We start from the raw sequence: 25,682 nt of genomic DNA on the forward strand, positions 1-25,682 counted from the left end.
TCTGAAGGAAAGGTAAAATACAATTGCAGTAATGGAGTAATTCCACACATACTGTACATTTGATCATTTTCCAAAAACAAATGATTGGCAGGCAATTGCCCCAAGACTTTTACTCCTTCTAAATAAAGAGGTTCAGCGTTCAGAGGTTCACTGATAGTATCAGTTCTATCCAATAGAATTATCTGAATTTGTAACAGAATTAACAATTAAATACTTAGGATTTTGTACCTAATAATTTTTATTGCAAGTTAATGATGCACAAGCAGAAAGGAAAAAACTGAAGCTCCTGGTAGGAGGAAATAAACATCTGGTGCTGCAGGCCCAAAGGTTGCAACCTCTCCACCCCCAGACACACAACTTTCAGGCTGTAAGGTTAGATAGATTATAGGTTATGGACACACTGCTTTTCAACTTGGTCTAAAGTTCAGTAACTCAGAAGATGCTGCACTAACCTGGAAGGAGCAGCCTTGAGCTACCTCTTGAGGTAAACAATGCAGAAATGATATGAGAATCATTTGCTGGTGTGTGCTAGTGAGCAGGATGTTATTTTCTTGGTTTTCCAGTTTCCAGCAACTGCCGTATGAACAAGTTGATTAGTACTTGACACAGCTGCCATAGTGTCAAGCATTATTTGCAATGTGGTAGAGCCAGCTTAAGAGAAGAGGTATTAAATAGAGACATGTAAGGTTGACAGCAGAAATTATTTTGATGTTTTAAATATAAACATATTCACCTGTCTGTTCCTCTTGCTACTGCTACATATAACAGAAGGATTGGTGCGGAGGTCCAAAATAGCAGAAGGCAGTTGGCTTGGAAGTAGGTAGTAGGCACCAGTCTCAGGAAGGGGTTGCTAATGCCAAGTAGTGTTCCAGGGCACTTGCAAAGGCTTGAGTTCTAGGAGCATGGACGACTGAGTGTTTGGGCATGAGCCGAGAGCCAAAACAATGCCAACTGGACACCAGCTTTGAGGAGGCTTACCTTGCAGTAGATGTCAGGGCTGACAGCCATTTTGGTTGCAAATTCAAACTATAATTTTCTTGGGAACAGTTTTGAAAATTAAATGTAAGCTTGGCAGGTTTTATCAACAGTCTAAATACTTTTAGATCCAAACCACAGGCTGCAGTGAAACTTTCTATGCCCACATTGAGTCATCTTTCTCTTGAAAATATGTGTCCCATAACACAAAGCAAAGCAAAGAAAGTGTTTGGCTAATTAACACCAAACTTAGTAGGTCATCATTTTGCTGACAATTAGAATATGAAAAAAATGATTTCTGTGAAATCTAAGATGGACAAAACGTTAATGCAACATAGGTTTACTCTAGTATTTGGCAGCAACTAGAATATCCTTAGAAACCTTTAAAACTCCTTGCAGTTTTTTTGATTATCATTTTATGTGGATGTTTGACATTAATTTCAAAATAGTCTACTTCACCTTAATCTGTACATCAGTATTATAATAAACATCCTCCTGGATATATTTATTCTAGCACTGAAACTTGAAGCAAAAATACTATTTTTAAGTAACAAATCTATCCAATCTTATTTTACACTTCTTGATATGTAGTTGCACAGAAACTAGTTGCAAATGCGACAAGTACATCACAGGTATTTGGCATCACAGACAACTGCCATCACAGACATTTGATTACAGCCTCTAACATGCATTTCCAGTTTCACACAGCACCAATCCCAACACAGTAGAGAATTCCACTATGCCAAAAGACTTGATTTTCTGCCACAGTAGAATTCAGTGCTATCTGGGTTCCAAAAGCATTACATTACCTTCTGTAACAATAACTGAGTCTTGTTACACAAATATTTTTGAGAAACAGAAATTATTATTAGACATATACTTAGTCATAAATATTTCACATACATTCATTCACATACATCTCAACAACAAAACATTTTAATGTACATGTAAATGCACATAGTGTACCTTTACATGCAAAGTGCAGTTTAAACATTGTAGATATACTGTATGAATCATAATATATCATAAAATGTGATAGTGTTCAGTATGCATGCATGCATATATACAGTAGAAATTTGACAGAAAAATATGTAAGGCGGTATAAATGACAAGAAAAGCATAGATACAGCTTTGCCTACAATTCATAGCTTTGTTATTTATACATAATTAAAACTTGATGTTAAACAAATCTTAAAAACTCCATTAATTGCTTTGACCTCAGTCTGAAGTGATTTTAAATAGTGTTGTCTATTGTTTGAGGCTTACCTTCATTACAGTCATACTGTAGGTTCTGACTGAGCTTCCCTTAGAATATAGCACAGACTTTGGAGAAACCACAAACTTGACAGTCAGTGCTTTTTTATTCAGATTGTTTTTTCTTTTTATTTTGCCAGGTAAGGCAAAACTTCCATGCATCCATTTTCTAATAGCTTTATCCAATACAGGATTCGGGGGGAGCCAGAGCCTATTCCAGAAAGCAAGGGTTAAAGGTGGGATATACCCTGGACAGAATGCCATTGCACCTGAAGAAGTAAACCTACACACACTCACACGAGGGCCAAGTTTGCAAGGAGGAAGTTATCCTACCAGTAGATCTTTGAACTGTGGCGGTAAAAAAAACAAGAGCAACTGGAAAAAAACTCACAGCAACATGGGGAGATCATACAAACTCCTCCCATATAGCAACACAGGTTCAGAAATAAACCCAGGGCCTGAGCACTATGAGTCAGCAAAGCTAACCACTGTGCCACTGTGCCAGCCAGCTGTAAATGCGCTAATTTAAAAAGCACACCAAGGGCTTGAAAAAGAAGCTTGGTAAGTCCTTCTGACTAAGGGTTGCAACAAAACAAAAACAAAAAAAACAGAAGCAGTGAAACTTCAAACTGCTTCGAATCATTAAAGATGGGTCAAACAGCTGGCCAAGCTACTACCACTTCACCAAATGTTTGGATGTTCATTTGTTAGGAACTTCTGTTTCAAATGTTTGGCAACTACATTCTATTCATCTATGCAGGTTACTATTAATACTGTTCTTTCAGCTATAGTATACAATTTTATTTACAATTATACAAAGTTGTTTTATGACATTTCTTGCAGTATTATGAGTTTCTTTGTAACATTTTGGTTATTGTTATGGTTTTGTTTTTTCTCAAACTGCAAAATTAAACAGCTTCAGTGTTGTCTAAAAATTAGGAAAGTAGTACCTTATCTCTGAAAGCTAATAATGGATTTTTTTTTTACTTTTATAGCATAATATGGAACCACTTATCTTTTATCAACTGGCAGTTGTAAATCTGCAAACATACCATACCACACAACATGAAGAACACTTGCGATAATATAATGTTAAAATAATGTTTTTTATTCTTTATGTACCACATCTTCTCTATAAGACATCAGTTTGAAATTTGCAGTTAGCAATTGTGGCAGCAAGGTAGCACTGATTTATAGATTTGGCAAACGAAAAGGAATCTTTGTAGTTTCTAGCAACCGCTGTTTGTAGATAGGAATCCTGTGAAACACTGTTTTCACTAGTATTTCACTTAAATAATTTAGTAGCTACAATGACAAGAGAATTATCAGTCATTATTTTGACATGAGGTTCATTTATATACTGTATGTTATATTTGCCTTTTCAGAATAGTGATGCTACAAGTTTGGCTTAAAAAGTCTGTCAGGTGTCCTTATCTCTTATGAACTAACAAGATATAACATTATAGTTCGCTAATAAATGTGAATATTTTGTATTCCTCAGAACTTCCATATTATGCTATGGGAATTATATTACTTTGAACTATTTTTTCCATACATTTTAAAATTGTAAGTAGTTAATTAACACCTTTTATTTATTTACTAAACACATCTTTGTGTCAATAAATAAGAATACATAATAATCTGTATTATAAAGCACATTTAATGACATTATCTCAAGATCTTTTACATTAAAAAGCAAAACCAAAAATATAAAATGTCATATAGTTATACTGTTTAATTCATAATGTTCTGTGTTTTAGTTTTTAATACCAGTGAGATGTTAACTTTTTAAAGATATTTTATATTTTTCAGGTACATGTTTTTATTAAACACTGCAAATTAGTCCGCTTCAGTAATCCCGCACTGTCAATGTACTGTAAATACAAAGTAATCTAATCAAACAGTATGAAAAAGTATGAAACTAGGCTGGGACACGTAACAAGCAGACATTGCATAAACAAACCTAAAAAAAACCTTGTTATACCTGAAAGCTATATTATGATTAACCATTTAATAACAATATGATAATTTGATTTAGAGGAGAAATTGTACATTCCATCTGTATTTTCTGAGGAAATGTAGATCCCATATTATACATGTGGATTGTACTCTCTTCTTAGAATTATAATAAAAACTAGCAAACATAAAACTACTTCACTTCGGGCTTGTTTTACTTCTGTTAACATTTTTATATATGTATACCTTTATTTTAAATGAGACAATATTCCACAAAACATTTATTTAATATTAATATGTTTATATTATATTATAATTCACCAAATGTTTGCATGTAGAATACTGGGTACTTTGTAATTGAATTAGTAATGCTTTATAATTTGCAAAACCAGATTTTTTAATTCTTTTAATTTACCTTTATATTATTATATTTTTATTGCACAGTAGGTTATATTCTTCATATTGTAATTATTATCATTATTATTATTCGCAATGACATTATTTATAGTGCTACAATGATACCATATTACATGATGAAATTGAACATTGTATTACCCTGCAATGAAAACTTGAGAAAAAATAATCAATCTAATCAATAATTATTAATAAAAATCTTTAATGACCAAATAAGCAACATCGGCTACTGTAAATGGCAAAATTATGTTTGTAATCTTTCTTATATTTTAATAATACCTAGAACTAAGAAACAACAGAAGAAAGTATACATGAAATTGCTCCAGAATTTGACTTTGTCACACACACAAAATTCTTAGTGACATTAAGGAATTGCAAAATCATTATCCCATCATAAAGCTATTTACAACAATTTCAGTTTCTAAAATGTATACCGAGTATCAAAACAAACTTACCATTCTATTTAAACATGCAGGTTTTTAATAAAAAAGACTGATTGTTGACAATGTTGGTGAAAATAAAAAAGGAAGAAACAGTAAGGAACCAGTTTGCCCTACTTATCAAAGAAATACACCTTTGTGCAATGAGTGTTTGGGAGAAAGACACTGACATTAACAGACATTGCTAGTTATAATGATAGTCCATTATCAGGGGTGCACCTTGCCAAAATCAGTGGAGAGGTCCAAACGTGACAGTCTGACCAGAAGTGCATAGTTCCTACAAAATTATCACTTATTGTGATTAATGAAAACCTGATTGAATGGTGCTTCATTGATCCAGGCCTGGGACATCACATGCTGCTCTGTGGGCTCAATTTGATGTAATAACATTCCTGTAGGACAAATCTACTCATGAAAGTGTTTTTCTTGCATGATGAAAATGTGACATTTATGCTATGGATGCCATACTCACAAGATTTGAGCCCTATTGAAAATATCTAGGATGAACTGCAATGATAAGCATTTACAGCTCAGAGACTACTAAAGATGCACATGCTTGTGCAAACCATACATTGTAGATGTATAACTTGAATTGCTTTTAACGCTGACTACATACACTAGTAGTCTGTGATTTTCAAAGTATATTCCCTTACTGATGAAAATCAGAGGTGTTAGACTTTGAAGCTGACATTCCAAATGAGAATCAACATAATTAATTTATATAACAGAATGGATTATTTTCCTGATAATGTTGTGAATCTGTTGCAGTTAAAAGTGATTAGTTCCTTTTGATGATCAGTATACCTGAAAATAATGTTGCAGTCACACATTAAGTCAGACTGTTTTTTTTTCAGAATTTCAACATACAACATACATAAGCCACTACTTTTTTTGTTTACAAAGGCTGCACACCTACATTTCCATAACATGTTGACAGTAAAATGAAAGAAAACAGATATAGATTTAGCATATTAAAAAAAAACATGGAAAAATATATTTTAATCTATTATTTATAGAAATGCAACTATACAACTTTATTCACAGTTCATTGTGTTTTTAACTCTACTGCATTAAAGGCACTCAATCATAATATTGTGACATTAAAAAATACATAATAGTTTGCACATTTTATGCACAGATAAAAAATACAGCTACAGTGGTCATATCTGCTGGCTAAACATTGTCTTCCATTGTGCTATACCGACTCATTAGTGTATTTCCAACATAAAATAATATATACATAGTATAAATATATATATATATTTATCAGTAGCTATACTGAATGTATATAGAAAATCAAATCAAAAACAATCATTTACTGCAGAAATTTCTGATTGTCATGCATCATTTAAAATTACTTATTTACAGCAGTGCAAAATACAGTTTTAATTTACTTATTAAGTTTATAACCTCAAAATTAAATTAGATGACACAAAGGTGTCCCTATTAAAGATTTCTCCAAGTGCTACCAGGTACAAATATTTTAAATTAGATTAATAGTTGAAAACATTGTTTCTGGGGACCCCATTTTGTACAGACAAATAAAAAACCTATAGTGATTTAAGTAAAAGTAAATAAAATTAACAACAGTAATAATCAGAAATTTGACACATAAATCATTAAAAATGTTCAATGTTACTCCTAAATGTTGTGTATATATTGTATAAACATGCACTTTACTTGTTTCCTTTGTCATCACCGGTAATTTTAAACCTCTTGTTTCATATATTAATCTTTGCAACTGTTATAAATTATTATTTTTATCTGAGTCTGTAGCCTTCTTTAACTAAATTGTCAAACGGATTGTTAACAACTAAGGACAAATGGAAACTTAAAACATACAGTAAAACTAGCACAGTTCACCAAATAAATCAGATGGCATGTCTGCACATGATATAAAAAGTAAAAAATGTACAGTATATTTAAACTATATGCAGTTTACATAATGGAAATATACCTTTATAGTTTTTCTGCTCTTGATGCTCTTCCGACAGTGATCCCTGAGTTTAGTTCTAGGATTACTGTTTTATGTTTTTACACTGTTATAAATAGAATACACAAGACTAATTTACTAAGGCACTTAACAAGGTAGATACAAAAGCAGATGACAGCATCCCTGAAGGAATCCTTTTTCAGTTCAATGTAGTTTGCTGCTCTAGCACCTCCAGGTAGTCAGGCTCAGTGTGTAAATTGGCTTTAAGCTCAAAATACTCATTTTTAGTTTGTTCTACTGTGACCTTTCTTGGCCTGGTGTACACGATTGTCTCCATTAATTTCAATTCTTCGTGTCTACCGTGACCATGGACTTCAACAGCTGGCTGAAGCTGAGATATATTTTTTCTGAGGTATTCTGTGATGCTTAGCTGCTGGAGTTCCCTTTCTCTTTCAAGAATGTTTCTATATAATGAATCTGCATCCCCAGTAGTAACAAATTCAGGTGGGTATTCAGTAACAGCTCTGAATTTCCTATTGGGTCCAGTCATAGGTGAATCATTCTCTTTTTCCAGAATACGTCTACAAACATGCTTAGAATCATTTAGATCAAATTCATCTTGTTCTTGTTCTTTTAGATGTACATTATAAGTTGGACTTCTGCAAACCTGCACCATGGGGTTATGTGCTGGTTCATTGCACACTGTAGCTCCAGGCCTCTGAGACATGTGATGGGTGGTTCTTTGCCCAAACATACTGTAATGGAGGTGTATAGGACTATTTTCCCTTGGTTGATCATCTGTTTGCTTCTTCTTTGACCTCCGTCGACGATGCAAAACTAGAACAACCAGTCCAGCTGCACAGAAAACAATCATAAGAAAGACAATCAAAAGTCCAAGGATTAATACAGAAAGAGGAACAGCATCTGTGAAGGACATAAAAAGGTTTCCTGCAGTGCTTGTGGTTGTTGTTGCTGATGTGGTTACTCCTCCGTTATTATCATGAGTTGGCAATGAATAAAATGTTACCAAGCCTGGACACAACAGCTCATTTCGTAGGAATCTCAAATCAGTTTTTGCAACTTTTCTTGGAGAATGACACAACATTGTACCAACTATTGTATCCTTATTGAGTTTCTCAATCCATTGCTTAAGACCAACCAAATCACAAGAACAATCCCATGGGTTATCTTCCAGATAAATCCGTTCTAAAGAATCAAGGTGGTCCAACACATTACTCACTGGTAAATGCATGAAAAGGTTTTTTCTGAGATCTAATTCAGCAAGTGGCATGCTGTGAAAAATCAGAGGTGGTAGTGTTTGAAGGCGATTGTTGTTTAAGGAAAGTAGCTTTAGATTTGGCATTGTGCTAAATGTTCCAGAAAGTATCTCTTTGATCATGTTATATTCCAGATACAAATACTCAATGTTGTAGAGTCCAGCAAACATGCCTGGTGATAGCCTTTGAAGTTTATTGCCATTTAAATATAACTTTTTCAAATGGCGTAAACTGAGAAAAGTTTCATCATCAATATTTTCAATTTGGTTGTTTGCCAAATTGAGGAATTTTAAGCTCCCATAGTCTACAAAATCATATTGTAAAAGATTCTGAATCATGTTGCCAGTTAATACAAGCTCTCTTGGGCTTTCATGTGGTAATCCAAGATCTGATATCCTTTGAATGCCTTTGTCCTGACAATGGATCAAGAGTCCAATGGTTGGATGTTTATGGCAAGGACACTGTTTAAGGCATGCTACCCCTGGGACAAGAGCTGGTGTTGTACCATCACCTTGTGTGAGGTTTTGAATAGGTATAACTTTTGAAGATGGGGTTATTGCCATAGTTGATGTCTTTGAAAGTTTCTCCAAATCTATTTCAGCATGGGATGGACACAAAATTTCCCTTTTTACCCTACTTAAAATACTGCCTTTAAGTTGCATAGGACTGTTGCAAACAACTTCTCCAATTGCAGATTTGAAACGCATGTTTTCTATCCATATTTTAAGTGGCAATATTTCACAGTCACAAAACCATTCATTATCTTCCACCAACAGCTCCATGATGCCCCCTATATGCTCCAGGAAACCAACATATGGTAGTGTTTTCAGGTGATTTCCTCGAAGATCCAAATGGGTCAATGGCAAAAATCGAAAAATGTTACTTGGAAGAAATTCAAGTGAATTGTCATTCAAAATAAGAACTTTGAGTCGAATGAGCTTGCTAAATGCCCCATGTTCAATCACACTGATAAAGTTAGTGTCAGCCTGAAGGTACTCCAAATTAACCAAACCATGAAATGTGTCCTCTTTTAAAATCACTATAAAGTTACTGTTTATATGTAATTTCTTCAGGGAACCAAGTGCACTAAAAACTCCAGGTTCTAGTTCTTGAATGCTATTAGTGCCAAGATGGAGTGAGACAGCATTCTTAAGGTGTTCCATTTCATCAGGATGCAGTTCTACTATGTCATTCTTATAGAGATTAAGGTTGAAAGGTGTGTCTGGTGGCACTTTAACTTGAGTTACTTTGCTAATGTTTCTTTCCTCACAGTTTATGTACAGGACACCATCTTTTTCTTCACAAGTGCACAACGCGTCACAAAATCCTTTGGAAAATGCCTTGTTTGGCTGGATATTTTGGAAATTAGCGACAGCAATAGATAAACATATAAGTATAATGCAGGTGAACATTTTCTGACTTCTAGTGTATCTGCAATGAAAGAAAGAAAAATATTTTTTAAATTGTTTCATATTAAAGACTTTGTACATGTGTTCCTCTTTCAAATGTTTAATCAAAATAAGAGATTTTACAACAGGATATCAGAAACACCACAAATAAAAGAAGACCATTCAGCTCATTATGCTCATTTTGTTCTTTTGTTTCTTTACAAACCCATCGGCAGTATTTGATTATGTTGGGATCAATCCCCTTAATCATAAATTCCCTAGAAATACCACTGCGACAAAAGCAAAATTTTGAAATACCACGATGAGAAAAAACCCCACTTAAAACTCCCAATTAAAAACAGGGAACATATGCAAACTCAGCATAGACATGCTTAAACTAAATAGCTAAACTGCAAACAAACCCAGAGCTCTTCTTCCCCTGTGAGGCAACAGTACTACCATGCCACAATGTTGCCCCAAATTGTTCTATTCTTCAGTTATATATAACATATATATATATAAATTCATTATAGAGCAAAGAAAAAAGCACCGGGCATCACAACAAGCATGAATCTATAAATGCTTTATGTTTTTGAAAAACAATATGACTGTTGCACAAGCATTACATCACTTCATTAGTGAGAGTGTTGACTGGTCACAGGTGATCAGGTGAGGTTACCCTGTTGAACGTCATGCCTTGTGCCATCAGTATGTTGGAGGCTGGACTAAGACATCTCAGGTACACTTGCCAGTAGAAGGGTTAAGTCCTCATTAGCAAAGCATCAAGGTTTTGTGCAGACCACGATGATGGATGTCATTCAGTGTGGCTACTAATTGATCTGTAAAAGAAACCATTTGATTGGGAGGGACAAGAGTGAATCTTTTTATTTTACATTTTATGTGGGGCAATTCAGTGCATTGTGCAGCCCATAAGTCTAGATATTGATAACATATTGTCTTAAAAACCTAATTGATTAAAACTAAATTAATCTGATATTCTATTCTTATTCTTTGAAAACTTTAATTTCCTTTGCTAACATACAAAAAATGTGAAAATACAGAAAAGACATTAGACAGGATTCAGAATTACATAATATGATGCCACAAGCCTTAGCATGGTTCTTAGCATGGTGCATGTATATATATTGAATAATTTGCATAATACGTAATAAGTTTAAAATAGCTTCAGAACTGAGGTGAAATTACACAAATTTATTTCATGCATATTTAATTAAATATAACCAGTATTTACTGTAACTAGTAATTTTCAGCATTAATTTTAACCTTAAAATATTCATTATTATTAAAATTCCCTAACTCACACAATTTGCAGTTAATTAATAGTTAGTTTAATCACAGACATTTTGCAGGAACTTACTTTTAAAGCTATTCCACAGCAAAAAAAAAAAAGATTATTCCAATTTCTGTCTTTTAATACACGCCTGGAAACCTTAAAACATTTTATGATGTTTTTGTCAGATACTAATTTCTATTCTACACAAAATCTCTAATTAGAATACAACAAAAATAGCTAAAATATAAAGGGCATCCTGATGTTTGCCAGAAATAGTTTTTAACTAGGTTTATATTAATTGCATTCCCTTCTGCTTTATAAACGAACATGCACTTTTCCCTCCATTTATTTTACTATGTCACAAAAGCTTAAAATAATGAGCAGAAAACAGAAACAAGTATTTGTTAAAATCACAAGATGTACAAGTAATGGTATATTAATTTATATATTAATGGTATTTTAAAGACTTTTTTAAATCTGCATAGGGTGGTAATATGAAGATGGATCTGTTTTTACTTAAACTAGAAATCATTTATTAAAATATTTTATTTTATGAAAATCAAAATTCAAAATAGAAGCTAAATAATATGTTCTATATACAGTATACAAGTAAATATTGCTTAAGGATATGAGTTGTAATGAACTTTCCTATTTTTGTAACACCTAGGGGTTATGACACAAAGCAACTGAATGCGAAAACCTGAACTTATAAAAAATCTACATTTAGCTTTACTGATCGTATTACAGTATTTATATATGTATAACTCATTAGTTACATCATATTAACTGAATAGAACTCCTGCCTAAAATGGTTATTTGAATTATAGGTTTTCTTCTGTATGAATACAATTTGGGTTTATTACATCACAGAATAAACATCTGATTGATTCAAAGACAACTTCTGTGTCTGTCACCAGAGAGAGCTCAATATTTCCATCTCACTATAAACAATTTTGCAGTGGCATCTAGTTGTTTTAAAACATCTGGAAAAGTTTAAAGATCTGTATAGTTATACAGAAAAGAAACATGAAGTACACTAAAAGATTGAAGTTTGAGACTATAATGCATATATTGTACAGTTTGGCAGAAACTCCTTGTCTATTCTTTGTTAAATTATTGTCTAAACTGGTGTTAAATACTTAATTTCTGTACTTAAATATGAAGAAATAATGAAAATGAACACTAAAGTTATCAAATTATTCTAGAAGTTTAGAGCACCATTAAATGTAGGAGATCTAGAATTTACTATATAAACCTATACAACAGTGTTCAGTCATGTTCTTCATATTCTCCCAATTGCAATAACTTTGGGTAACCTTGTTTTCTTGATTTATTATTGTAATAAGAGTTGCTGTAAATAAAAAAATATAGCATACTGCAATGTATCAATTCTCTAGTGAGTTATCAATAAAACACCAAGATTATTAATCTGATAAACAGACTGCATCTCCACTTTTTTTCTGTATTACATCTTTACCATGTAGCCAAGGGACTGTAGATCTGTTTAAGCAATTGTCCTTTCAAGCAAATAAAACAGGCTAATTCAACAGCAGGCATTTACTGAGCTTACAAGCAGCCATATTAATCAAATTAGTGAACTGTAGAAATTCATAACAAGAACCGCAAATCCAACACAATAAAAAAAACGTATCTTAACTATAAGCCTGTAATACAAACATAGAAATGTTTTTAAAAACTGCAAACAACAGACACATATATTGTGATACAAAATCTAACGTGCTATATCAGAAACTAGATAAAAGTTCTATTAACTTTAACTTAAAAGTTAAGTTGTAAAGAAGTCCAATATCGCTTTATCAAATATAATATATAATGCACATTTGTAAAGTATGTAACTTTAGCTTTTGAAATTCACATAATGCTGTATGTTCCATGTTTTGTAATACTTTTTAAATGCATATGCATTTAAAGTTGATCTGCAACACACAGCTACAATACCAAAGTAAAAGTAAAATCTTACCTACTGTAGTTTAAATGGAAAATATCAATATTAAAAGACTTTTAAAAGATACAGCTGTCAGAGATACTAACCGTTTATTATGCCATAAAGTAATAATGACACAACATAATGGACAGAGTGCCAGTTTTTTTTAATCAGAATATGCCTCTTGTAGGTCCCCACTATTAAATCCATCTCCAATTGTGCAGGACATTAAGCTACACTACATACAGATGCAGCCATTCAAAGTGCGTGGCACAGACACGTACCAGAGGTAATAGGCTACGGCCTCGCACACCGTGACGCGCGTTAACGCAAAATACCGCGGTACGTAATTGGTTGACCGACGGGCACTCGTGGTGCATTGGTCGGTCGTAGAAAGATTTAAATGTCTTTACTGTGCCCGTTTTAGTATTGAATATTTATATGGAATTTTACCACTGAAGGGAAATCTTAGTAGCTGAGCATAAAAAAAATAGGAGCATACTGTAACACGTGTGAAGGCCATAAACGATATTAATTTTGGAACATAAACATACAGTATATGGCTGGTCTCAGTACTTTAAAGAAAACATACACACCAGTATTCAATTTCTCCCTAATCATTTTAAGCATCGAAGTCTTTAACTAACGTGATACCGGAGTCAACAAGCATACTTTTAGAATTTGATTAAAAGGGAATATAATATGGAATTGCGTATCTAAAGAAATTAATAATGATATAATTATATTCATGTACCGCAACACAAGAATTGTACACGCTGTACGATGTCTGTTGATAATGTTTTGTAGGGCTTTTTCAACACTCCTCATGTGAGCTTGCCGGTGGCGCTGTGGGTTAGGTTCCTGACTCCCACATCACACGGTGGGTGTTCAAATCTAGCTGGAGCCATGACTTTTTTTTTAACAAACATTTTTTTGAAAAAATAAAACGTTTCCCTGGGTCAGAGATTAAATAAAACTTCACTCGTACCAAACAAATTTAATTTCTAAATATCACAACATGATCGAATTTAAGTCATTTTTATAACAATGAATAGTCACCTATGCGTTACAATATAAACATTTATATTGATTTAAATCGCGTTTTGATTTAAATCGCAAACGCGTGTTTAAATATATGTGTTTTTTGATTCACAATCAGACAAATGCAACATAAATTGATATCGGAACAAGTAATAGGTTTATTCCATGCTGAAAAAAAGAAGAAAGAGAACACAACGTTTCGGCCGTGGAGCCTTCTTCAGGTTCAAATTGATATCTTTGTCTTCTAAGTATCTTAATAAACTTTCAGCATAGCTTTCTCCCCGTTTAGTTTTATTTCTCTTGGGATCTTGGGATCAAACGTGGAAAGATTAGATTGTAATCGTTTTTATTTTTTAAATACATTTTAGAAAAGTTTAGAAAAGTTTAGAAAAAAGTTTAGAAAAGTTTAGAAAAGGTGGTGTACAGCTAAAAAGCTGTACACCACCTGCTATAAAGATACATATTGTAATACTTTCGGGTTCGGATAGGACGGACACAAGAACTCAGACTTCAGAACTCAGAACTCAGACTTGCGGAGTTAAAGCAAGTTAAAGTTACAGCACCTTGAATTGAATTGAATTGAGAGAGAGACCACAGCCAGGACAGACAGGCAAATAACATACACTCCACAGACATTCACAACAGCGACATATCATAAAACGTTTGCACATATTGTTAAATTATTACTTGTTTTTCAGGAAGTTAAAAAATACTTGAATTACTTATCCAGTCTCTCGAAATAAAATTATTTTTCAAGCAATGCAACTAACGTCGGGCAACGTGTTTTATTTAATCCAACATTGACAGCCACATCTTAAATCTTGTCAGTCAGCTCTTTTTTCTCTATTTGAATTGTGGCGATTCAAACAACTTGGGATTACAAGTGGTCTCAAAGTCACTGAGCTCACAGAGATTCAACAACAGATGACAATTTCCTTAGTCCTTCCTAAGTCTTCCTGAAATTGTCAGATTATGAGTGAATAAAAGCATTTTATTAAAAACACGTATGCGTTTGTTTGGGAGCTATATTATGTATTTTTCATATGTAAGATATAATGATGTGTTCCTGCTTACACATCGCACGACTTTAAAAGCTAGAAAAATAGGTTTCGATTCAGGTTTCGCCCGGATTGTTACACCAACGCATTAGCATGTTAAAGCGATTTCATTGAGGAGCCTAGCTTTCTTAACTAGTAAGTACTGTACTTACTGGGTTTTGGAGGGGGGGAGGTGTCTTTCGCTGGAAAGCTCGCCCCCTTCTACGTTGAAAATACCTGTGAAACTGGTTTAATTCGTCACAGCCAGCACTCCCGCAGAGAGGGGAGTTGTACTTGCAGTGCATCGGTATAGATGGGAAAGCCAGAGCCGACCGCTACGCCGTCCCCGTGTTTGGGGATGCTTATCATTCTCAGCGCATAACAAGGAAGATTAATAAACATAAACATAATCTCATGGTTAAATAGTCAAGTCTAGCCATGTGTGAGTCTAGTCTCACAGAGCTTTAACAGCAGATGACAACTTGTGAGTTCGATTAAGAATGAATAAAAGCATTTCATTAATAACGCGTTTGCGTTTGTCTGGGTGCTGACAAAGTAAAAAACAATTACTTTTTGACAATGAAGAACTGTGTGTGTGTGTCTCTCTCTCTGCTGGCGTTTGTAATCGTTTTTATTTTTAAATACATTTTAGCAAAGTAATGTACCATAAAAGTATTGTGAGACATATTTGGGTTAACATGTTCAGTGTTCAGAGTGTGGTAATTTGTTTGGTGCAAGTGAAGTTTTAATCTCTGATTAAATCTCAATTAATCTCAATTGTTATCTGTTGTTGAATCTCTGTGAGCTCGGTGACTTTGAGACCACTTGTTATCCCAAGTTGTTTGAATCGCCACAATTCAAATAGAGAAAAAAGAGCTGACTGACAAGATTTAAGATGTGGCTGTCAATGTTGGATTAAAAAAAACACGTTGCCCGACGTTAGTTGCATTGCTTGAAAAATAATTTTATTTCGAGAGACTGGATAAGTAATTCAAGTGTTTTTTTAACTTCCTGAAAAACAAGTAATAATTTAACAATATGTGCAAACGTTTTATGATATGTCGCTGTTGTGAATGTCAGTGGAGTGTATGTTATTTGCCTGTCTATCCTGGCTGTTCTCTCTCTCTCAATTCAATTCAATTCAAGGTGCTTTAACTTTAACTTGCTTTAACTCCGCAAGTCTGAGTTCTGAGTTCTGAAGTCTGAGTTCTTGTGTCCCTCCTATCCGAACCCGAAAGTATTACAATATGTATCTTTATAGCAGGTGGTGTACAGCTTTTTAGTATAGATTACACTTTTCTAAAATGTATTTAAAAAATAAAAACGATTACAATCTAATCTTTCCACGTTTGATCCCAAGATCCCAAGAAAAATAAATCTAAACGGGGAGAAAGCTATGCTGAAAGTTTATTAAGATACTTAGAAGACAAAGATATCAATTTATGTTGCATTTGTCTGATTGTGAATCAAAAAACACATATTTAAACACGCGTTTGCGATTTAAATCAAAACGCGATTTAAATCAATATAAATGTTTATATTGTAACGCATAGGTGACTATTCATTGTTATAAAAATGACTTAAATTCGATCATGTTGTGATATTTAGAAATATTAATTTGTTTGGTGCGAGTGAAGTTTTATTTAATCTCTGACCCAAGGAAACGTTTTATTTTTTCAAAGAAATGTTTGTTAAAAAAAAAGTCATGGCTCCAGCTGAACACCCAGCATGTGATGTGGGAGTCAGGAACCTAACCCACAGCGCCACTGGCAAGGTCACATGAAGAGTGTTGAAAAAGCCCTACAAAACATTATCAACAGACATCGTACAGCGTGTACAATTCTTGTGTTGCGGTACATGAATATAATTATATCGTTATTAATTTCTTTAGATACGCAATTCCATATTATATTCCCTTTTAATCAAATTCTAAAAGTATGCTTGTTGACTCCGGTATCACGTTAGTTAAAGACTTCGATGCTTAAAATGTTAAGGGAGAAATGGAATACTGGTGTGTATGTTTTCTTTAAAGTACTGAGACCAGCCATATACTGTATGTTTATGTTCCAAAATTAATATCGTTTATGGCCTTCACACGCGTTACAGTATGCTCCTATTCTTTTTATGCTCAGCTACTAAGATTTCCCTTCAGTGGTAAAATTCCATATAAATATTCAATACTAAAACGGGCACAGTTAAGACATTAAATATACATATACATACTGTATACAGTACAGTTTGCATACAGTAATATGTTTATGTTCCTAAATCAATCTCTTTTATGAGCATGTGAAAGGCATGGTGAATCGGAGATTCTCAAAAATTACTGTACTTTGCATGATTGGAAACAAATGCGTGATTGCGAAATGCTGTGGTGTTACTTTTACAAAGACGGTCAATGAAAAAAAAGAATGTGGACCAGGGCAATACTTTGAGTTTACAGCTTGTCCAAGGTCATTCATTATTAATACTATTAGTAATATCTTCGTTAAAGACTTTGATGGTGACAGCTCAAACATGAGAGGTTGAGCTTTATTAGCTCCACCTTGTGGAAATTCCGGATACTATTATTTTACTGTATAGATGTTCACCTGCTGAAAGCCATTATGATCATGTTGTATAACTGAATAAAAGCATGATGAACATCCAATATACAAAAATAACTGAATTTTAAAAGCACAATAGAAAAATGCAATCAATGTTACAGGTGTCATACATATGTATTCCAAAAACAGTAACACCTGAAAAAAAGATAATTTAACATGTAATGGTTCAATCATGAAGGATTGGCTCCAGGGACTTACCAAGTTAATTCACAAAATCACAGTTGTCTAGAACTGTTTGGGAATATTTTCTAATTTTGGTTTCCCTTTACATTTTGGATTTGTTTTGATCTTTATCAATGTTGGTAATTGGTATAGTTATATACGCATACAGATGGTTCTGCTTATAGGGTTACTGTAAAGAACCTTTATTTTGTATAGTGTTAACCACTTCTTGACTTATGCTGATGTATGCTTTTCAGCCAAAATAAACAATACTAAGATATTGCTCAGTAGTCTTAAATGACTAAATGATGGACACTACAGTGAAACATGCAAGATTCAGATTTGTAATTTATTTTAGGATATGCTTATGAATTATACGTCTGCCTTTATGTTGTGGTTTCTCAACTTTAAATGTCTGTTAATGAAAAAATCTGGATGGTAGAGTGTTAACTGGAGTTTCATTTACAACAGAACTAATGGGGATGGGGTATTCATTGCATCTTCCAAACACTGGTTTTCAAATTGTTTGTCCTAGATCAGTAGTTCTCAAACTTTTTGGACCGAGTACCACCCCTGATCAACCCAAAGCAACCAAGTACCACCTACAAGTCATCTTCTCATAGGAACCCCAGAAAATCTCAATGACCAACATGAGTGCGCGTGCGCGCGCACACTCACATACGCATATAATAAATATTATAATAAACTTTATTTGATATAGCGAGAGGGGTGAGCCTGTTTATTCGAGCAAAGCAGATGTGAATTCATTGGTCGAGCCTTGATACAATTCACAACAGAATCTAACAGATTCTAAATCATCAGGCATTTTCTTGACGACCAAGGCCTCGCAGTGGATGCTGCAGTTCATATCTGGAGAACCTCTCTAATTCATGCAACTACACTGCTGTTTCGGCTTGTCATCGCTCTAGCACCATCTGTACAAACTCTGATGCATTTTATCCAGTCGATGCCATTCTCTTCGATAAATTCATTCAAAAGCTGAAATATGTGCTCTCCTGTAGTTCCTGTTGGTAGCGGCTTACAGAACAGAAAGCCCTCATGGGACGTACCCTCAAACTCGTATCAAACGTAAACGTGCAAATTGGCCAAATCAATGACATTTATAGACTCATCTAATTGCAGTGAAAAGCATCTGCTCACCTTAACGCACTCTATCAGTGTACTTTTGATATCATCTGGCATATCAATAATTCTATGAGTGACTGTGTCTTTCGGAGAGGGCAGCAGGTCGAGCTGTTCAGCAGCTTTTTCTCCAAACATAATGTGTCAGCTCTTTTGCCAACGGTAAACAAAGTTCTTCACAAGTAGTATGGGGCTTACCTGCTTTAGCAATCCGCAAGCTTGCATTTTTCCCCCATTTCCATTTCAGGAGTTTGTCTCATAAGTTAAAAGAAGTTTTTATTTCATGCGCACGGGAGAGAAACACAGAGACGCTCGGCATATTTTTCTCAAATTAACCTAGAACAGTTCTATTTTTCTGTTATCTATCCCGCTTTCCTGTGCTCAAAAGATTGCCAGTGTTCGTAGTATGCATTTCTATGCTTTCCTGTGCTTACAACATTGGCATTGTTCCAAAATCACGCACATTCTCCTACCTCTCTATTTGCTGGAGATAACTTTTTTAAAATACAATTGGTCACTTGCGTTCACAGCAAACATTCCTATAGAATGGTATAGAATTACATTGTAGCTCTTGTGTCCACTCAAGTATTCGCACGTGCTGTATCGTAGTATGTAGGCTGCGTATTCGACACAAACTAATTTTCTTTAAATAGAAAATATGAAAACCTGTCCCAATTTTTCAGTGCACACAACAAAGTTCCGGGTTCATATGGTGTACTGCCTGGCGGTGCTCCGTGTACCACAACTGGTATGTGTACCACAGTTTGAGAACCACTGTCTTAGATTGACACAAGCATGACTGAGGTTGTACCAGGCATGACACTGTTAATGCACATGGAACTTTGTGCCTCACACTACATAGGCCCAGCTAATCTTCCTATTCTATTCTTGCCATACTTTATTGAATTGAGCTTGTCCAGCTCTAATATCTATTACTTCTTAAGCAGTTACTGGATTGACAATTACAGTTTTTCTGCTTATGGTTTTATTGGATGCTCCATATGTTGCACATGACACACTGTGGGCTTGAACACCATAGTAATTTGTAAGTATGGTATTACTGTGCCTTTCTCTGGCCTCCCTTGAATGAACTCTAACAATAATAATAACAATATTATATCATGAAAAACATTATTATATGATTATAAATCAACCTAGAACATAGAACTAGACACATATATAACATTATAATAATCATAATAACACAATAATATATAATATTATTATAATAACATAATATAATAACCCACATAAAACTGCTCGTCCATGTGTTGGAGGGCCCTTAGGGTGTTTCTTTAGGATTGACCCAGCATTACTAACAGAATCCTCTAAGTTTGGGACTTTCCCCTAGCTACAGCACACATACATCTTAATAGTTTGAAAATTCTATGGAAGCACTGAAATCATTAATCATAAGCATTTTAGCATGTCTTAAGGTACTGCTAGATGAATGCTCATAAGCCTTGACTAACAAGATAGCCACCAGAGAGCGGATTCCATTAACCAACAGAATCAACGCAATGTAAGCACTCAGCACCTCTCTAAACGAAGACGTCTGTATCATGTCATCACCAAGTAAGATTATGGAAAGCATATTTTGGGACCAAAAAGTAGTACTTTTGTATATGTAGTACTATTCAGTCAAAGAACATGTTTAAAGTATAGCAACTGGAATAACCTCCAGAGTGAAAAGTGAATGGTATTTATACTTGATACCGTAGAACTTAAAAAAGACAGCAATTTAAAGGATAATGTAACAGGGTGTATTCAAAGCCAGAAAAAAAAAAACACTTATTAAAGTCAACTCAAAACACAGTTTAAATTGCATGAACATTTTGTTACAATGATACAATTCACCATGTATACAATGTATTCCTATAACTTCTTTATGTTTTAACTATGATATCACTATGTTGTTATTCTTATTATTTTATTACACAGCTTTTTTTCTGAAGTGATTTCTGTGGTTTTCCCATGGATGGGAAAAGAAAAGAACAGTGACAGTACATCAGAACCACTGGAATGCACAGTGGGAGAAATATATTATACTGCAAAATTTAAAGTAACATCACAAATTTTACAGTCACCTTTCCTTATCATAGGTCTCTACTCAGTGCTTAGAACTAGATTACGTTCTGTGTGTATATTGAGCAAACTACCAAATACTTTATATTTTATAAAAATTGCAGTTTCATTGAATGCAAATGAAATGTAAAAAGTTTTTTTATTATTGTTTTTGAAAACAGATTAAATTGTAACCAGTGCAAATATGGATATTTATGTAAATTACATGAATTCATACATTTTTTAACTTATTTTGTGCTGACTAGGAATACACTCAGCTGAGTTTTACTTCAACTCTTAAAATCATTTTGGCTAGACCTTTCTCAAAGAAATGTCAATGTAAATTAATCATATTGTGCTTCCTTGTAAAACTTTCACATGTATTTCTTTCAGGCTTTCAGGTTAAAATTCTTGTGCTTTTTGAAGGATACTCCTGAGCTCAAGCCAGAACAATCAGTCTATCCTATAGAATGTAATGCACTAGGACATGGATGTATTTTACCCAAGGATGTTTGTAACTTTCTCTCAATAAAGAAATTATTCTATGAAAAAATATAAGCACTGTTCTAAATTTGAATAAATAAGTTAATGAATGGAGTATGGGGAAATTTAAGTGACACAAATTGAGTAAGGGAATTTATCAAATCACAAAAAGCAAACATACTGTAGATCAAATATTACATACACTCAAAACTTGATGTTTTATTGAATTGAATGACTTATGTTATAAAAGTATATTATAATACCAAACACAACAATAAGATATATTTGTTGGATTAAAAGGTATTAATCAGTGGTCCCGGTCTACAAGATAAGAGCCTATTTTTGGCACAGAATCGGAATGAGGATCTGCAGGATCATTTGACCTCACCCACATGTCCTCATTGATGTTTATAGTGCAGTTATTCAGCAAGCCATGCCAAAATAGGATGCACATTATCTTTACTTTCATTCTGGCATACAAGTCAGGAGAAGAAAAACTGATCACCACCAGCTGTGGTTGTCCACTACCTCAAATCATCTTCACAGGAAAAACGGTTAGAGCATCATAACTCTGCTGAATTACTAGAAAAGAATCTCTAAAGGACATGTGAAACATATGAACTATCCTTAATGTGCTAATTATACCCATATCCACAGACTTAATGACAATTTTATGTACCAGATATGAGCTACAATCTAGTACACCAGGACTGATGATCTTAGCTACATAATTAAGTGGAACACTCTCTCCATACAAAAATCATTGGATGTAAACACAAAACATTAATCCCACAATTTGTTTACCAATGGTGTGTTTGTTCATTAATATACATAACTTAAATTTGTAATCGGCAATGGTTATTTTAAAAAAGTTCTGAATGTTGTACAGAAAACCATAATCCTTTGCTAACACAGCAAGTCTATGTTGAATATTTACAGAAACATTTTCAAAATATTTTAGATTACACTTAATGTATATTTTCTTTTTGTAGGGGGGCCTTCATAAACATTAAGAAAATCGTAAAAAGTGTCGTTTTCATTTTGATTAGGAAAGAACGCATATTCATAAAGTTCTCTGGGTTTAGTGCCAGAAATCTGATGACAGCATAGTGCTTTATTACTTTTTCGGTATCCATTGTGTATCTGGATTTAAAAACGAACCTTTAATTAAAGTGTTTTATGATTTGTAAATCACTGCATAGTTCTTAATATTTTATTCAAAACACCAAACAAATCTGCTTTACACACGAGGTTATTTAGTATGCATAAAAGGAAGCTAATTTTTAACACATCCACACCTGCTTTTTATTTATTGTCTATTGGTTCTCTGTGCGAGAGCTTTTAAAATCTAAAGTACGCAACGTTTGTGAAATTCTAGCTACCCCAATATAAATTCAAAAAATTGAAATGTAAAAATATTAATGTCAGAATTCAATACGTTAAAATATACCTTTTGCAGAAGGTTGTTATTGTTATAGTCTGGGTTTAACAAACCAAGACAATCATACACAAGCTAGCCTTCACACGAAAACCCCAAGGCAACTATAAAGAAGTGAATTCTGTAGTAAAACACTTCAAAATCCTGTGCATTTCTATTATTTACGTCCACCAACATTTACCCAGTGTTCCTGGAAAATAATCTGTCGACTGCCGCTAATTTTCTGTATCCACTTTTCCTGGAGTTTAACCATCTGAATACTGCACTCAATCTCAAACACGTTTTAATGGTTTATTTTTTATACATCAAACACGGGTTTTAAACAAAAACATAACGTAATTATTGAACAATAATTACTGTTAATTATGACAGTAATAAGCACTGTTAATTACGACATGCATATTCTAATTGCGCAAGTCATAATATGCAGCACTGCCACCTTTGTAGAAAAATGTATCATCAGTCATCTTAAGTTTTATTAGAAGTACGCTACCACTGTTGAAAGAAAAGTCAATAATAAAACAATAGCTCTGGCACAAATTTTGACGACTGCAATATTATTTTATTCAAAACGATAACAACACGAAACCATTTAGCGATTATTACAGGTACAAATCATAATTAGCGAAGTGGATATTTAAAATACTTTTACAGGACCAGACTTGTTCTACTGTGCAGCCATGACTACCGAAAATGTTAAATGTGAGCACACTATAGGATTACATGAGCTCTACGTCCCTGTCTCCGAATACACACTCCCCTTTTATCAGAAATTTGGGATTTTAAAAATACTTAAATACGTGGTAAAGTAGGTATTCACTGCAAAGAATATTGTCAGTTGGTCAGAATCCACGTAGGATACGATTTATACTTGTTTGTATTCGAATTTGCCAAAAAATTAGAGTTCTCAAAGGAGGTTTGTTTAAAAACTCCTTGATACGACGTTTTTTTTTCCTTCTTGGTGATTTATCCGTCAAATCCTGCATGGTTATGTAGTACCGTAGTTTTCTATACCATCTTCAAATATCAAACTAGAAAGAAACGTACTACCACTATCAGACGGAATTTACTAATGGTCACTTACCCAAATACAGAACAGGAAAAATCTTTCGTCAATCCAAAATTGGCGTAAACCCTAAAAATATATTATTTCACACTTAAATAAAACCGAGAAAAATAACAGTTTCAGCAGGTCTTCGAGTCGTGTAATATCTCGACAGGTGAAACAATCTGTAAAATCCAAAAGACCCTTAAAAATGCTTACAACTACATCCGAGCTACACTGTAATTTCCCATTCTACTAAGCAATAATGGATTTCAGGTTTAGACATCCTGTCATAGTTTTCTTCTTAGTGCTGTCCTTTAATTGTTGATTAAACCTCATCTTTAGATACAGCGCTGAAGTTAACACAGCAATCCTAAATCATTTTTTCCCTTAACACCCCCTCTCGATTCCTGTAACTGCAACTCCAAAATGTTGCTAGGTAAGCTTAAAGTACACTTCTTGGCTTCTGACTCAGCCTATTAGCCTTGTTGCATTAGCATGCTGTCCAGTCGCACGCTCATGAGAAAGAGAGAGCTCCACCTTTGGGTCGTGGGCTCCTCCTACCAAATAAAACACAGCTAATATGATAAAGGTAGAATAGTATTTGGAGCCATGCCGCAGGTAACATGATATGCTTTACAGTTAGGAATGTACTTCAGGCTTGAAGGATTTATCATGTAAATTGAAATCATGTTCAGGCGATGTTTATTAATTTATTTTATGCTTATACAGACTACAGCATACATAATTACTTTTTCACCTGTTGCACGTTATTATCTAAGTAAAGACTTGTAGTTAATATAAGAACAAATCTAAATCAGTTTGATTGTGTTATTAACTGAAATCATAATTAATGAAAATTTAAAATCAATCACGGCAGGACCAACTAATATTCCAGACTTTTATTTAGATACATCATGAATTATTTTAATCTAGGACTCCCTGAATTGAGTTCTTTAGAACTTATATTCTTTTGTTACTTAATGAAAGCTAATTGAAAAATGAAAGAAGCACTCTTAAGTTGAAAGAGTTGTTTTTCTGGCTTGTTGATCACAATAAGGAGCCTTACATTATTCTTTTGCTGTGTTTTATTATACCATACATATTTTAAAAAATCATCTTGGAAGTGTTTATCTGTGAATTAAATGTTACAAGACATTTTTATTAATTTTCCTTAACTTACTGTAGCAAGGTGATTAAATAAATTGTATAATCTTCAAGGACAAAGTATTTGCAATGAGTTAAAATAAAGATTTAAATTTTAATTTTGTTTTAAGTTGTGTAACAGTTATTGTAACATTAAAATAACTATATTTAGGACTAATTAGAATATAATTGTTAAAGTTAAAAAACGTAGGTATTTCAGCCTTTAGAAATCACCATTTGGTATTATTTTTTCTATAAAAATCAAGGGTTTATAACAAAATATGAATTGATGACATTTTCAAATTGTTAATAGAAAACAAAATATTTATCTATTTGAAGGAAGATGTATAAATCTGGAACACTGACAAACTTTTCCACTTAAAAAGTGCCTGGAGTAATGTGGTTAATTCTATCCAAAAAAACCTGTTGTTTAACATTTTTTTACTTTGACGACAGAACTGCTGTATACTTTAAGATAATAAACATGTCTACTTGTGAAATCAACAAAAATGCTTTATGTCAAAGCTACAGTACCTGACTATAGCATAATCAGGTAGTCTCTGCTGTGCTAAGGGTAATATTATTAACCTTTGTAAAATCACAATTATATTACGCCTACTAAGTGGGCACTGTATAGTTAC

The 25,682-nt window shown here is 33.6% G+C and overlaps 1 protein-coding gene across 3 annotated transcripts; it reads right to left on the minus strand.

Moving 5' to 3' along the window:
* Positions 1-4,784: 4,784 nt before the first annotated feature.
* On the minus strand, positions 4,785-24,313 carry slitrk6 (SLIT and NTRK-like family, member 6). Of its 3 annotated transcripts, XR_016090968.1 has the most exons (3): positions 23,935-24,313; positions 10,317-10,476; positions 4,785-9,680 (listed from the first exon to the last, which is right to left on the minus strand). XR_016090968.1 is itself a non-coding variant. In XM_088913748.1 (2 exons), the coding sequence occupies exon 2, from the start codon at positions 9,659-9,661 to the stop codon at positions 7,172-7,174; it is 2,490 nt and encodes an 829-aa protein (XP_088769874.1). In that variant the 5' UTR covers positions 9,662-9,680; positions 23,935-24,313. The 3 variants fall into 3 exon arrangements, 2 of the variants coding, with proteins under 2 accessions (XP_088769874.1, XP_088769873.1); XM_088913748.1 differs by lacking the exon at positions 10,317-10,476 and having other exon boundaries at positions 7,172-9,680; XM_088913747.1 differs by lacking the exon at positions 23,935-24,313 and having other exon boundaries at positions 7,172-9,680; positions 10,317-10,382.
* Between the last annotated feature and the right edge of the window lie 1,369 nt (positions 24,314-25,682).

This window comes from Atractosteus spatula, chromosome 4 (assembly GCF_055471065.1).
Source record: "Atractosteus spatula isolate fAtrSpa1 chromosome 4, fAtrSpa1.hap1, whole genome shotgun sequence".
Taxonomy (NCBI): Eukaryota; Metazoa; Chordata; class Actinopteri; order Semionotiformes; family Lepisosteidae; genus Atractosteus; species Atractosteus spatula.